Here is a 14600-nt window from a genome sequence, read left to right on the forward strand (position 1 = left end):
ATTTTCTAAACCACTAAAAGAAAAATTAAACGATGTTTCGTCAAAATATCTACATTCTATTGTATATGTTTCAGCCATTGAAAATACAAGATTGTGCTTGAAGTTATTGGCATCGGTAGATCGACACTATATCTATCATTTTGGCTACGTCCTCCAAGTCAGTGATTCTGATAGCCGTTGATTTATCGTTTTTTCGCGCGTATACCCTCCCTTCCGATGTCCAGACAAGTTTCCATCCTAGCTCGCGCTTTCGAGCGATCGCCGCTCCCAGATTTCGTTTGTTTTATCGTGTAAAGTGTTCATTTACGTACACAGGAGTCGCCGCTCCAGCAATACCAAAATCGGTGGTCGTTATGCGTTTCTTTTTGCATTTTTCCTTCAGCAAGTTTCTTTGGCTGCGTTGTACAAACCGTACGATAATGTTTTTTTCCGACGGTCTTTGTGTTGGCACGTTGTGACAAATGTCGATTTCCGCGTCGGTAATAAGCTCGCCTACGAATTCCCCGATTAGTTTTACAATGGCGGTGGGATCAGCCTGTCCCGGCGCTCCTTTGATTTCGAGGTTGTTTACCCTTTGATACTGTTCCATTTCTTCTAGCCTATTGGTTAGGTTACGGTTCTCAGATTTTAATTCTTGGTTGTGTCTCGTCAGGTTCTGTATTTCTCTCCGCAATTCTTTAATGTCGTCTGCGACATTTTTCAGGTCGTCACAGCTTTGGCTGCAGTAGTTCACACTATCTTTTAGTCTCCTAAGCTCGCTTCTTATTTCACGACTCAAGTCGTCGAGAGCTTTGGTAAAATCTTTAGACATCACAGCATACACAGTCCCAAAACAAACAGTTCAAACAACCAACACATGGTAAACTTTGCTGTGTTCGGCAGCAGTGCTCTCAAAGAAAAAATCGTACGAAATATTTGTGACTGACTTTCATCAATTCTCACCTGCAAATGAAGGCGGTGGTAGTTAGATGTGCGCTCGTGGTGCACTGCTGCCGAACTGACTCGAATTCGTCCCGCCGTTCCTGTCGTTGACGTTGAAGGCGCTGTGCCCCTCTACTCCTGAGTAAGTTCGAGCGCATTTTGGAACACGGCTTAGATGATCGTGAGTGCACGTGCGCTGGGCTCCAGTGCTCCAGTTGGCTTTGTGAGGTCGTCGAGTGAAGTGCGGATCGCCGAACTACTCTTTGTGTTTCCCCGAGTTAAGCTAGAACGATCGATGACGCTTTCAAAAGCTAAGAATAAGTTCTTGCAAGTATTTCTGAGATAATACGCGAATGAGTTTCCGTACTTTGTCGCTTCACGGAAACCTGACAAGTATGGATTTTTCACCACGTGCGCCTCTGATGTGAGCGTTTCGAACGGTGCACAAGCCCGACTTCAAGATACACACCGCTTCACAAACGCATCAGAACTATGTTCGTGTCGTAGAAGGGCAGAACACCATCGGCAGTTTCCTCCAAAACAACTGCGAAGACAGTGTGATCCGCGCAGAGTGCCTCTTCGCAAAATATCTTGCAAAAAAAAAAAAAAAAAAATCGCAATTTTTTTTGTTGCGCGGCGGTTTTTTGAATTTTTTTTTTGTTGCTAGGTTGGCGGGCATGGTGGTTATGTCTAAACCTTGGAAAACGGCCCGTGACCACAGAGAAGAGAGCCAACGCGACTCAAGCCGGCCAGTTCTCAATCGGCGGTTTGTGGGCGGAAAAAGACACCGAATTTCGAGCCGCAAATTCTGTTCTGGGTAGTTGGGCTCTTGTATGTCACGTACAACTAAAAACCTTGGCGAGCATAAGTACCCTGCCAGTGCCCCTTTTACTGCGCCATGAAGCGAACCGACGCCATCAGCTTTAAAGCCGTGCCAAACGGCCCCTTCCCCTCTCCCAATGTCATCTGTAGCAGAAATCTGATGGATAGGCTCCCATTGGCTGGCGCGCGTCACCAAAAAACGAGGCTCCCATTGGCCTTTCGTGTGGCGTAGTTCCCAAAAACGCTACAAGGGAAACCCTCTACACCGCTGCACTGAGTCATCGATTCAACCACCGACGTTCGCGCTTGTCTGGAACTTTCTAGACGCAGTTTTACGAACGAAGTCACGGGATTTAGTCAGGTTTCGAGTTGTTTCACTTTAACAGTTCGGACGCATCTTGTCCTTATAGTCTCTTTTCGCACTGCAGTTTTTTTTTTTTTTTTCTGAAAGAGCTGCAGGCAACGCAATCAAGAGCGGAAGAGGATGGCCGCCGCTTCCGGAGGCGCGTCTGCAAGACCTGGCCGGACACATCAAATCCCGGCCTTACCGGTAACTCCGGGACGGCAGCACCGGAAAAGGGACTGCCACGCCAGCTCTCCACCCTCGTCGGTCATGTCGGATGCATCTTTCTCCGACGTCGAGTCATGCATGGAAGAAGCGGCGATACCCTTGACCAGTGACAGGGACGACACCGACGACGGTTTTATCCCCGTAAGGTCCAAGAAAAGTCGGCGAGCCTCGACAAACAGCGGTGACACCGTGGTCTCCTGGGGATCTCGCACGTCATCTAAAAACGCGGCCAATGGACACACGGTGCTGTTCCGACCGACAGACAAGACCAGCGTCCGGGCGCTCAGCAGACCTCATTTGAATGCCCTCTTTGGCTCCGTTGCTTCCCAACAGGTCAGGGAGATAAGGGTCAACGGCAGGAAAAATTTGATAGCAGTCGACGTCCTGACGGAAGAAGCTGTGCCAGCGCTCCTTCAAATTCAAAAGATCTGCGAGACGCCTGTCGACGCACGCGTACCCTGGAAGGTCCGCCACATCGCGGGAGTCGTCCGTGATGTAGACCAGGCACTGACGGATAAAGAAATTCTCGAAGCCCTGCGGGCCCCAGATCACCAAGTCCTCGACGTGCGGCGTCTGGGGAAGAGCACCACAATCCGAGTCACCTTCGCAGGCAAAGACCTGCCGCACTACGTCCACATGGGGTACGTGCGTCACCCAGTCACGCTCTACGTGGCAAGACCACTGCAGTGCTTTCGATGCAACAGAATCGGACACGTGGCAGCGGCCTGCCAAAAAGAGCAGACGTGCGCCAAGTGCTCGGGCGGGCATGAATCCACGGCGTGTGACAGTGAAACTTCTCGCTGCATCAACTGCGGAAAGGGCCATGCAGCAACTTCCGGCCAGTGTTCAGTCCTGAGGAAAGAACGCCGTGTGTGCAAGATGCGCGCCAAAACGGCGTACACCCACTCGGAAGCAAAAGCGGCTATACGCAAGCAGAACACCGGCAAGGGTCACCGAAACGCTGCGCAAGCAGCGGACACAGAACTTCGCAAGGCGAGGTCCCAACAGAAGCTATCCTTAACAGATTTCCCGCCGCTACCAGGGAGTTAGACCGAAGGGAGGGAGAAAAGGAGGGACCAGGATACCACTCATCCTCCAAAGAAGAATCACAGCCGCGGTCTCCGGCCGGACGACACTACGATGGAGGACAAGGGCTGCCGCTATGCCAAGGCCGCACGAAGGGCTCAGGGCAAAGTTCCTGCGACGATGGAGACAGCTGACGTCGCCTTGCTCCGAATGGTATCACGCTTGTTTCGCGCAGTAAGGCAACTGGCCCAAGCACGGGGCCACACACCAGAAGCAAAGTTCGCACTGGAAGTTCTTGACGCCGTCAGCGAAAGTCTCGAGGCTATCGCCCCACAGTCCGCCTGAGCACGCACCATGCGCCCACAACACCAATCTCCCACAACAGTAACCCGTTGTCCTAAGGAAGAGTCCCACCCTAGGCGGAGTGACGTACCAACTGTGCTGCAGTGGAACTGCCGAGGTCTCTCCGTCAAACACAGTGAGCTCAGCCTGCACCTGCAACGCTATCCCAGCCCTGTGCTGGCACTCGCAGATGCAGGGTTACCAGGGAAGCAAACTTTACCTGGATACGTGAAACTTACAACCCAATCCAAGTTTCCCCCATGGGAGCGCGGCTCTTTTTATTCGACGAGGGGTGCCTCACGTCCCAGTTGACACCAGCCGACTGTGTACATTATCGGCGGAATTCGTGGCCGCAAAAGTCAGCCTCGGAAATCGCTCGCTGCATGTACTCGTCGGATACGTACGTCCCGATGGTACGCCGCTGCCGACGAAGGACATTGTAGAGTGGTGTAAAGGCATTGAGGAGACCTTTTACTGTGCGGCGACTTCAATGCGCACTGCGAGGTATGGGGAAGTCAGAAAACCAACAAGCGGGGAGACGCCCTCAATCAAATGATAGAAGAGCTCGGATTGGTTGTCGCGAACAACGGTGCGCCTACCTTCTTCAGGCCCCCTCGAACGTATAGTGTCCTCGACGTCACAGCACACACACCATCGCTGGAGCTGACTTGGGAAACAGCACCAGATACCAGAGGAAGCGACCACTTCCCCATTCATATCACGATAAAGGGGTGCCAGACGGCCCGAAAGGTGACGCGATCGTGCACGAACTGGGACGTTTTCCGTGCATCCTTGGACCTCACCCAAACAGACATCCCAGAAGCCATCGTTCACGCGCTGCAGGCGGCAACGCGCACGTCCCGTGTCTCGGAATGGCTCCCCAAACCGGACCTTACTTTCCTCAATCTCCAAGCGGCACGTACCAGGGCGCAGAGGAAGTACCGCAGGACAAACAATCCAGCGGATAAGTCCAAGTTCAACAGAATATCAGCCAAGCTGCGAAGACACGCTAAAGCGCTGGTTAGAAATAGATGGAAGCTCATGTGCAAAGACGTCAACGCACCCACCTCCCTCGTGAAGTTGTGGGCGGTACTGGGGGCAATGACCGGGAAACGTCGGACAAGACACGCTTTGCAAGTCCTAGCGCTTGCGGCTAACGTAACACTCGTGGATGCAGCAGAGAGACTAGGCGCACTGTACGCCCCCGCAGAAGCGACGGAACGACCGCTGGCACCCGACGCTGCGCCTGGGCCCCTAGATGCCCCCTTTACTGCACCGGAACTCCAAAGCGCCCTCCGGAAGTGTCGTAAGAAGACTGCAGCTGGGCCCGACGGGATCCCTTACCAGGCGCTCACGAACTTAACGAACGATGCACTCGAGGCCCTCCTCACCTGGTTCAACTCCATATGGGACTCTGGCGACGTCCCAGAAGAATGGAAAGTAGCAACGGTTGTTCCACTACTGAAGCCAGGGAAGCCCCCAGACAAAGCTGAGTCTTACCGCCCAATCTCGCTGACCTCGTGCATAAGTAAGCTGTTCGAAAGACTTGTGCAGTGGCGCCTTCGGTGGTACCTGGAAGAACGCATGTGTCTCCCGGAGTGCATGACTGGCTTTAGGAGAGGGCTGGCAGCACAAGACAGCATCCTGGACCTCACGAGCGACCTTGAGGAAAACAAGAACAGGCGGAGAAACACGGTGGCAGTCTTCCTCGACGTGGAACGAGCCTACGACGGCGTGCCGCCATCCACTATACTCCGGAGATTGACTGAGATTGGACTGACCGGAAAAATTCAAGTCTTCCTGGCCAATTTTCTTACCGGACGCAAGATCCAGATTCAAGCTGAAGGCGCGGCATCCTCGCCAAGACTGCTTCACAGAGGACTGCCTCAGGGAAGCGTGCTAAGCCCGATTCTCTTCAACATGGTTATGACACCACTACCGCACTCTCTTCCTTCGACCCCTCTCCCGGTTCAGGTGTCGATCTACGCAGACGACATCTGCCTCTGGGTTACGGGTATCTACACCACGCAGATCCACCGCAGCATACAAAGCGCCGTTCAAGCGGTAGACACCTTCCTGACCAAATCCGGGCTATCCCTCTCCCAGGATAAGACTGTCTGGATGCCGGTACGCGGAAATGGTCGACGTTTTCGCCCCCCTGACATCAAACTGGCAGGAAAACCCCTCACGTGTGTGAACAAACAACGCTTCTTAGGAATTGTCATCACAAGTCGGTTGCGCTGGGCACAAGCAGTGAAAGCGACAACCGCCGTATGCAGGCCGGCCATGAACGCTGTCCGCCACATGACGGGTACCACATGGGGTTGCACAGAACGGACTATCACTAGCGCCCAGTCCGCGCTGGTGACGTCTAGAATCCTGTACCGGCTTCCTTACATGTTCCCGTCCCAGACGGATATGGAGAGGCTGGAGCAAGGGCACAGACGCGGGCTACGTACAGCACTGGGAATTCCCAACGCGGCCAAGAATGCTGTGGTACTCCAGGAGGCGGGAGCAGAGCCGCTTACAGTCCAGGCCAGAGCCAGAAGACTCTCCCAGTTAGCCCGGCTCTCTACGACTCTCCCAGGAAGGTGGTTCCTGCAGCGAATCCAAGCTCGGACCAAAGGGTCATGGCACGACACGGTAGAAGATTTCCTAAACATAGCCGGCCCGCTACCGACGATGACGAGCGAAGCAAGGGTAGCGCCCTGGGAAGTTGCCAAGGTATCCATCGAGCTACGGATCAAGCACCTGCGAGCCAAAAAAGTTGGACCGATCAACGCTCTCAGAGAAGCTGTGGAAAAACACATCGAAGAACGCTACGGTGGTTGGCTGCAGATATACATGGACGGCTCTGTAAACAAGGCTAGAACATCCAGCACGGCAGCTTTCTACATCCCGGAGTTAGCCCTGGAATGGTGCGGCAAGCTACAGGCGCCTACATCCTCCACGACGGCCGAGCTAGTGGCTATTGACAAGGCCCTCCAAGCGGCTGCCCAGCTGTCACCTCACCGGATGGTGCTCCTCACCGACTCAAGGTGTGCCCTCCAGAAACTGGCCAATGCAGAGTGCGCGGATCCCGCGACCACTGCAGCGAGACAAACTCTATCATTCCTGTTAACCCACGGATCTACGGTATGTTTCCAGTGGATACCAGGACACACTGGCATTAAGGGCAACGAACGGGCTGACAGTCTGGCCGGTGAAGCTCACCTAGCGCCTCGCACTGTCCCCACACCACCACACCCACAGCAGGCGGCACTCAACGTCCACTGGCACCTTCAAGACAGCAAGCCAAAACCGGCGCTACCAAGAGGTGCGCTGTCCGGCCTATCTCGGGCGGCGCAGACTCTTGTGCGACGCCTGCGCACAAACACGGCCTACACGAATGCTTTCCTTACGAAGATAGGTAAGGGGCAGCACCCACTTTGCTCCCAGTGTAACTCCGCAGAGACGGTGGAACACATTCTGTGTGTCTGCCCAGCATACGAAACTCAACGAGCAGCACTGCGCAAGAGACTTGGCAAGAGCGACCTCACAACTAATGACATCCTTGCACCCGACGGTTCCGGACGAAAGTGTCAGAACGTCCTGAAAGCCATGTTGGCATTTCTACGAGACACAAAAACCATAACCCAACTTTAAAGTTTTTTTTTTTTTTTTTTTTTTTTTTACGTTACCTGCCCATGCCAGCTACCCCGTGCTAGGCTAACCTAGGTGACGTTTAAAACCAAACGACGAACACACACACACACCGCTGCACAGTGCACGCAGCGGTCCAGTCGCCGGTAAGAGGTGCGGCGGTGCGGGCCTGGCCGCACATCCCGCTCGGGCAAACTCCGGAGAGGGTGCACGGCCGAGCTTAGCGTGGAGCAGCAACTTCATGAAGGCGCGCGCTCGCCCGTCGGCCGGCGAAACGTGGTCTCCCACGCCACTACTCCGCAGACGAACTAAAGGGCTGTTTATACTCCGTCTTAACGTCACCGAGCGCACGCGCTTGTTCACGCTCGCTGACGCTGTCTGTGAACGGGGTATCTGGACTCCAACGTCAAGTTGAACACAACGCAGCGCAAGCAGCTCGACGCGCGACAGCGTAACTTACGACGGACTTGGACATGCTCTACGGTCAACGTTCGACGACGACGTCGCCGATGGAGGCTATCCCAGAAGCCCTAGCGCGAATGCCTCATTCGGGAATCCGGTTGGCAGGGTCGTCGTCGGGGCCAGTCGGAGTGCTCGAGGTGCTCATTTCTGGGATCTGAAGCTGTCGTTCTTGCCGTGTGTAGTGTGCTGTTGTCGTGTTCCCGTGTCGGTGTGCGTATTTAACGTTCGTGCGCTTGACTGGACGAGTGTGTGAGTGGACATGGACCGCTCCGAGGACGCGCTACCCTCGATTCTTGAAAGGCCTATCGACCTTACGAGCCGGTGGTGGTGGGCCGTGGTGCTGGGGTGCCGGCAAAAGCTGGAAGCTCGATGTCGCTCCATAGGTATGATTAATTAGAATTAAGAATGACCTAATGTGTCTGCTATTTATACTCATGTGCTAGTCGCTATCACCGGCAGTCATTTCCGATTGAAAAAGCGTCGTCAAATGTACGGACACAGCGGACACAGTGAAACCTCCCAACTATTTAGCCGGCCAGAAATTTTCAATTGGGCTGTCTCAGCTTGTAAGCGATAGTAGCGGTACGCGATGACAATTGAATTGAATCCTGTATTGTTTGTATAGGCTTTGTAAAGTCAGCGTGAAAGTTTATTATGTTGATAACACACCGGCTATCTTTCAGAAAGAGGTCTCTGTGGAATATTGAGTGCATCGATTTGATTGAAGTATTCCAGCGAAATCGCCGGAGTTGCTTGTGACGAATCCGGTGAACGTGTGAAGCAGCTAGAATTGACAGACGCAACATCGTTCTTTTTACATTTGTGTGACATTTAGGAGAAAATAAATGCTGGTTTGCACTCGTTGTCACCATCATTTGCTTGTTTTTGAACTGATTACCGCTAAGCCGAATGGTTGTTTTGAAGCGTGACAGGACAGCACGAGGACGAACCACACTGACCGATTGCATCTAGGCTAGGTGGCGCAAGCTACTGCCCATAGATAACCCGCAGAGACGATGCGGTTGCCACGGAGACGCGGATGCGCAACGTGGAGCAGTTCGTCGGGGCGCGTTGGACCTACAGAGGTCTACGCTGAACTGTAAACACCATCGTTAGGGCGCTTCTCGGCGCTGTGTAGTGTCCGACGAACGCAGGTCTGCGCCGGCGCGCGTTGCGTTTGTCGACGTAACATTCATGCTTTCATATGCACAGCCCAGGAAGTGCTTAGGTGTCTTCGGACTTGTACTTTTGAAAGTTAGTGCACTCAAACTGCCGTTCATTTTTGATTCCTCGGCGAGTTGGCTTCCCTAACATATGTGCTTTTCGACGAAGGAATGTTTAGATTGGTGAAGCACAGATAGTACCGCTCCTATCTCCAAAAGAACGCTTTCTTTGCGTTCTACCTTGGTTTTGCACAGCCTTGATTGCAATTCAACAATGTTGACGGCGCGAGTAGTTCTGCACGTAAAGTTCCTGATGTCACGGAATCGTCATACACTCTTTCCACCTCAACGTGATGGCCAAGTCGGTCCCCCTCTCCTCCAGGCGCCGGAAATGCCGAGAGAGAAGACAAGTGGAAAGGAGGTGACTGCCAACCAAATCGCGTCTTGCGCCGTCAATATTGCTGTCATAATCTAACCTAGCCTAATCTGACCTACCCCAACTAACTATATTTTCTGAGTCCCAGGCATTTACCCTTTCCAGTATGCTGTTTAGTATCGCGAAATTCGTAAAATAAAATTAATAAAATTCATGAAAGCGGCAAATGAGAGTGTTGCAAAAAAGTGGTGTGACGTCAGTGGAAGGCAGGCTTGCCACTCGAGTTAGCAGTCTGAAAAATAAAATATGCCAATCATTTGTTCCGTGCTGGTGCGCGGGGACTGGAGCGAGCTTCTGAGGGAGTCATTTGACACCATCAAATTGCTTGGAATCAGTTGGGAACAAAATCTACACTCCAAAGAGTGAACCAGTGTTTTCCACAGGTGCCACTTTTTCGTTGTTGCTAGTAGAGACTTTGTTGAAAACAAGGTGAGAGCCAAAATTGTAAATTTAATAACTTATAAAAAAAATATTTCGACCTGATATTTGGGATACTAGGGAGTTTTAGCAGATCGTTTACACATGCATGGTTCGCCCTCGAACGCATCGGCGACGCCACTGCCATGCACGCGCGAGTCGTTCGGGCATCGGGAGGCTCTTCTCGTTCGTTTCTCCCACTCCGGCCGCTGAGGTCGTCACCGCAATGCAGCCGGCGCCGATCATGACTCGGGGGAAAAAGAAGATGGCGGTCGGTTCGGCGACTGACTCCGCCGACCCAGTCGAGCGTTAGGCTTAGGACAGCAGGAGGCGATTGTGAATGCTGTAAACTGCGTATGCTAGTAAATTTTTGCGACCTGCAGGCAGACTGGCTGCCGTGACGACCGCGACGAGACGAAATAATTTGGTTCGACGGCACACAACGTGAATGATCGTTCAAGTTCAAGGAGACACACCGCATACCTTTACGGTCGTTCAGATACTTCTTACTCTATCTAGCTTCGATGTTCTTGAAATTCTGACCGGCAATTGTTACGTCGGCCGTCTTGGTTACATCAGCCATACGCCACAGATTTACACGATGCAGAATGTTTCAAATGTTTACTAAAAGATGGCGCCACCGGTCAAACACAATCATCATCATCGTTTACACGGTTGCGCCAGTTTCAGGATTGGCTAAAATATGTCAAATTTCACGAACGGTTTCTCGGAACGGACCAGCTGCACCGGTCGTGATTTCGGAACCGTATGGACTCGAAAAACGACTCGCTAGAACTCCCTACTATTTCAGCGATGTTCGTTGATGTGTTAAGCAAATGTTCAGGCGAATTGGGGATCATGAAAAAATTGCCGGAGCATCCCTTTAACTAAGGAAAGCCACGGATGTCCTTTGAATATGTGAAGCTTCACAAGAGCGTTTAGTGCCACTACCAATACCTGCATTTTGATGAGGAACAAAACAGTTCAATTGTTGCCACATTTTATGATAGACCCTTTTCAAAAGTGCACCATCTAATTCTAGTAGTTGTAGCAATTTTAGAGTGTGCCAATGTTTGGGTACATACTCCGGGCGCTTGTATTGGACATGAGGGTTGCATTAGCGTTGGCATGAACCCTGCTGAGCTCTTATCAAAAACAAGGTATTTATCAGCGCTCGTCGAGGACTCCGATTCAATGAGGCGCTTTGTGCCCAAGTGATGGCGACCACTAATATTGTCTATTGGCTGTATGCATGGTAGTTTCACACTTCCCTCAACGGGATTTCTCATTCTTTGTTAGCAAAAACTAGTCTTATTAAATTTTGCTTTACTATTTTTGTTCGCTACTTAACCTTGTCTATATTTGTCCTTCATGACAATGTGAAGAAATCTCGTTGAAACGAATATCCCTGCGGCCAAGTAACACGCCACATCACAGTAGCCTTGTTTTTACCTTTTGATTCTTGCCAGGCCTTCCCGGTCATTGTAGAATGTGTCAAATGCACTGCATTTCCACCCCTTAGAGGACAGTTGTGCTATATACGTATAATCTCTGTGTTGCAACCAGTATTTTGGGAGCATTTTGTGAACTCTGATGTCAGCTGCCCTTAAAAGACTGCTCATTATTGCATGATATGCGCGCTCGCTGCTTAGTTGTTAGAACTATTGTATGTTAGAACATACAAGTAAATTAAAATTTTCAATATATCCGCGTGTCAAGAGTAAAAAAAAAAGTGCCAGGTTTGTTGACACGATTCGCAACTCCAACGCTCTGTAGGTGGCAGGGCGGTAGCTCCAAGATGGCGGAAGAGAACGGGATAGATTCCCCAGGTTTACCCGTGCGCCTGCTCGCTGACGCTGGTCAGTGCGCTAACGATAATTGATTTGCCTACAAATCAATTATCCCGTGACGCCGCATTTCTCCGCGGCACAGCGCTGGCCGTCCCGGCGGTCGACGCTCGCGTGATATTATTAAAAAATTGGGCGACTGTACAGTGTTATTTGCAACGTTCAAACCCGCCTCACCAAAACTGACCGTTAAAAGCTATGTCGTGAACAGCTGGCAAGCACAGACGCGTTGGAAAAGCTTCGAGCATTTCTTTTTTTTGTTTTTGTATTTACCTGAAATCAAGTACGCGTATTCTGTCTTTTGAAAGTGCTTGGAACAAATGGGCCATGTTCCTTGTAACCGCCTGAAAACGCGAACCCATTCCCGATGTCTATTGCTCGAACTGCGCGACCAGTTTTCTCCTGGCGCAAAAAATAGACTTTTCGTAGACCGTGCGTTATAGAGGTCCACACTACTAGATGGAGCGTTTGCCGTCACGTTGAGCACAAATTGAGCTGGCGACCCCAAGACCAGGCATCCGCGGCGTATGCTATACACCAACGCCCCTATTATAGTGACATGAGATAACCCGGTCCCTTCGTGCAACGCTATTGCGAGGCGGAACTCAAAAATTTCTATTTTAATGCGCTACCTTTTTTCGTTAAAACCGTTTCACGCAGGAACACGTCGACCAGAACCATGCGGTAATATAGCAGCACCAAGGCACCAAAACCGACAGTCCCTTCCATCGTCTCCGAGCCGCAGCCGCTGTCCCCGCTCCTCTGGTTCTTCGTTCGTCAGCAAGAGGGCGAGCGGCAGGATGGAGTTGCAAATAGTCTGGTTTGTTGACACAAACCGGACTAGAAAGTAGCCGCATTCACTCGAAACAATACCGCACGCAGTTTGTTGTCTCCACCAGCTTGAAAACAAGCTGAGGAGCTTCGGCTTGAAACGGGTGGTACTCACTTCAAGCAAAGAGCCCTGGTTTCTGGCTTTGTCTTTGGCTCCCTTGGAAGGCTTACCTGCCGCAGATTTTTTTTTCTTCAGATTCCTCTTCGTGTTTCTGCTGCTGTTGCTTCTGAAGCGGATGCTTTACGGCAGCCGTAACTGCAGCCGTGGCTTCTTCTGCAGCCAATTTGGTAGCCGAGTTGGCTTCCGCCAATGCTATTCGTGCGGCTTCCTTCCTTTTAACAAGCCAGCTCAAGTCGTCGTGTCAAGAGTGACGTCGTAAAGACGGCTATGTTGTGCCCATGACGGAGGATATTAGGGTCGTTCAATTTACCTACACTGGTGCAGAAAAGTGTAGGGCTGTGTATTTGAGGTCGTATCTCGATACACATACCGAAAGTTCACCACCCTACACTTTTCTGCACCAGTGCAAGAGGTAAATAAAACAAACTTATTAGAGCCTGAGTCGGTCGCCTGCCTTTAGTGTTGCCAACACTTCCTTTCCCTTACATATTTAAAGTTAGCCAGAGTAAATAAAACTCGCATATTATTAAATTGGATAAGTGCTCACATCGAATTCAGCACACCTAGGTTGTCCAATTCTAGTTGAATACTTGAGTGGCCAGTAAAATGTTTTTGGCATCAGGTTCACAAAACTATACCCCGTTGTTGCATTTATATTAAATGAATTAAAAAATGAAGCAGCCCACACAAAGAGAACAAAATAACTTGTTAGCACAAAAGCCAAAACAAGATCTCCAACACATCCCACTCAAGCGACAAAGTGAAGGCGATTTGTAGATATTTCAAACGCACCACAAAGCATGCCAAAACAAAACACATTTGCGAAGAAGCAGTACGATGGAAGCTTTTGTGGGTGACGTTTAAATGGTTGATGTGATAAGGGGGTTTGGGCTGAAGGGTGTGACGGGCTGAAGGGTCTGATCGGCTGAGGGGGTTTAATGAGTTGAATGGGTTCGAAGTGTAACAGAATAGCTTGCCGGGCTGGTTGGTCGGACGACATATTAAAAAAAACAACGCAAAAAGGACGGGACGCAAAGTAGAAGTGCTGAGAAGGTCCCACAACACATCAGCGCTGAAAGGTATTTTCATTAGGGAAAGTACAGACAGTGGAAAAAAGAAACAAGCACGCTGCCTTGATGCACTGCTTTGTGCATTGGAGCAGTGTAATGAGCAAGAAACCATGAAGTTAAAGCAACCAGGAAACCATGTCACATAGTTTAATAAAGGCACTTGATTTTTGTTTGTACAATTGCAACCTTTGATGAACAAGAAGTAGGAGTGACCAAAAGAGACATACTAGTAAATGAGCAATAATGGTTTCAATAATTTTTCTTTCATTGCGCCTCATTGATACGGTTCTTGCATGAGACCATGATGGAACGCTACTACCGGTTTGTAAATCTCACAGGAGCCCTCCGGAATCTATGTTGGAGGCATTCGTCACTATTATGTTTCGTGTACTTTGGGGCCGTGTTCGCAGTGTAGTTTGTCCGTTTCTCGAGGTTTAAAATGGTCAGTCGCACCTTAAGTAATTGTTCCAGCCGTAGAAGTCAATGACAAAACGGAGCTACATGCAACAGTTGTGTTTTTTTCTAGAATTTCGGCAATCATTGGGAACCAGGACAAGGCGACGCTCGAGCAATCGGTTCGCCGGCGTCATGAATGGCAGCCCTGGATTAAGGGGGGGGGGGGGGGGGGGGGGGCTTGGTCGGCTCTCGGGGTTGGGTTGCGGGTTGGCCCTCGCCCGGGTAAACCTTTCTCCCTCGTAGGGTGCGAAAGACCCCCCAGAAAAGAGGATCTTTTTTATTTTCTTGTGTGTTTGTTGCTGGCTTGTTAAAGTACCACTTTGGTCGTGAATCACTTTGGTCGGGGACAGTTGCCACTCGTCACCAGCGCGTCCGAAGCACTGTGGCATCAATTTCCTCTTGGCTCCTTGAAACTCTATTTTTTTCTTCTACAGGGTCCTTTTACTTTCTCCAGCGCCGACATACTTCGTATC

The 14600-nt window shown here is 50.8% G+C and overlaps 1 protein-coding gene across 1 annotated transcript; it reads left to right on the forward strand.

The window, feature by feature from the left end:
• The first annotated feature begins 5284 nt into the window (after window positions 1-5284).
• On the forward strand, window positions 5285-7327 carry LOC120842439. Its single transcript, XM_040213567.2, has one exon. The coding sequence runs from the start codon at window positions 5285-5287 to the stop codon at window positions 7325-7327; it is 2043 nt and encodes a 680-aa protein (XP_040069501.2).
• The last annotated feature ends 7273 nt before the right edge of the window (window positions 7328-14600 follow it).

The sequence above is a fragment of the Ixodes scapularis genome, unplaced genomic scaffold (genome assembly GCF_016920785.2).
Source record: "Ixodes scapularis isolate PalLabHiFi unplaced genomic scaffold, ASM1692078v2 PGA_scaffold0__279_contigs__length_252992795, whole genome shotgun sequence".
NCBI lineage: Eukaryota > Metazoa > Arthropoda > Arachnida > Ixodida > Ixodidae > Ixodes > Ixodes scapularis.

Coding starts and splice junctions, on each gene's coding strand:
- LOC120842439 (XM_040213567.2), top strand. CDS start 5,285: ATGACTGGCTTTAGGAGAGGGCTGGCAGCACAAGACAGCATCCTGGAC.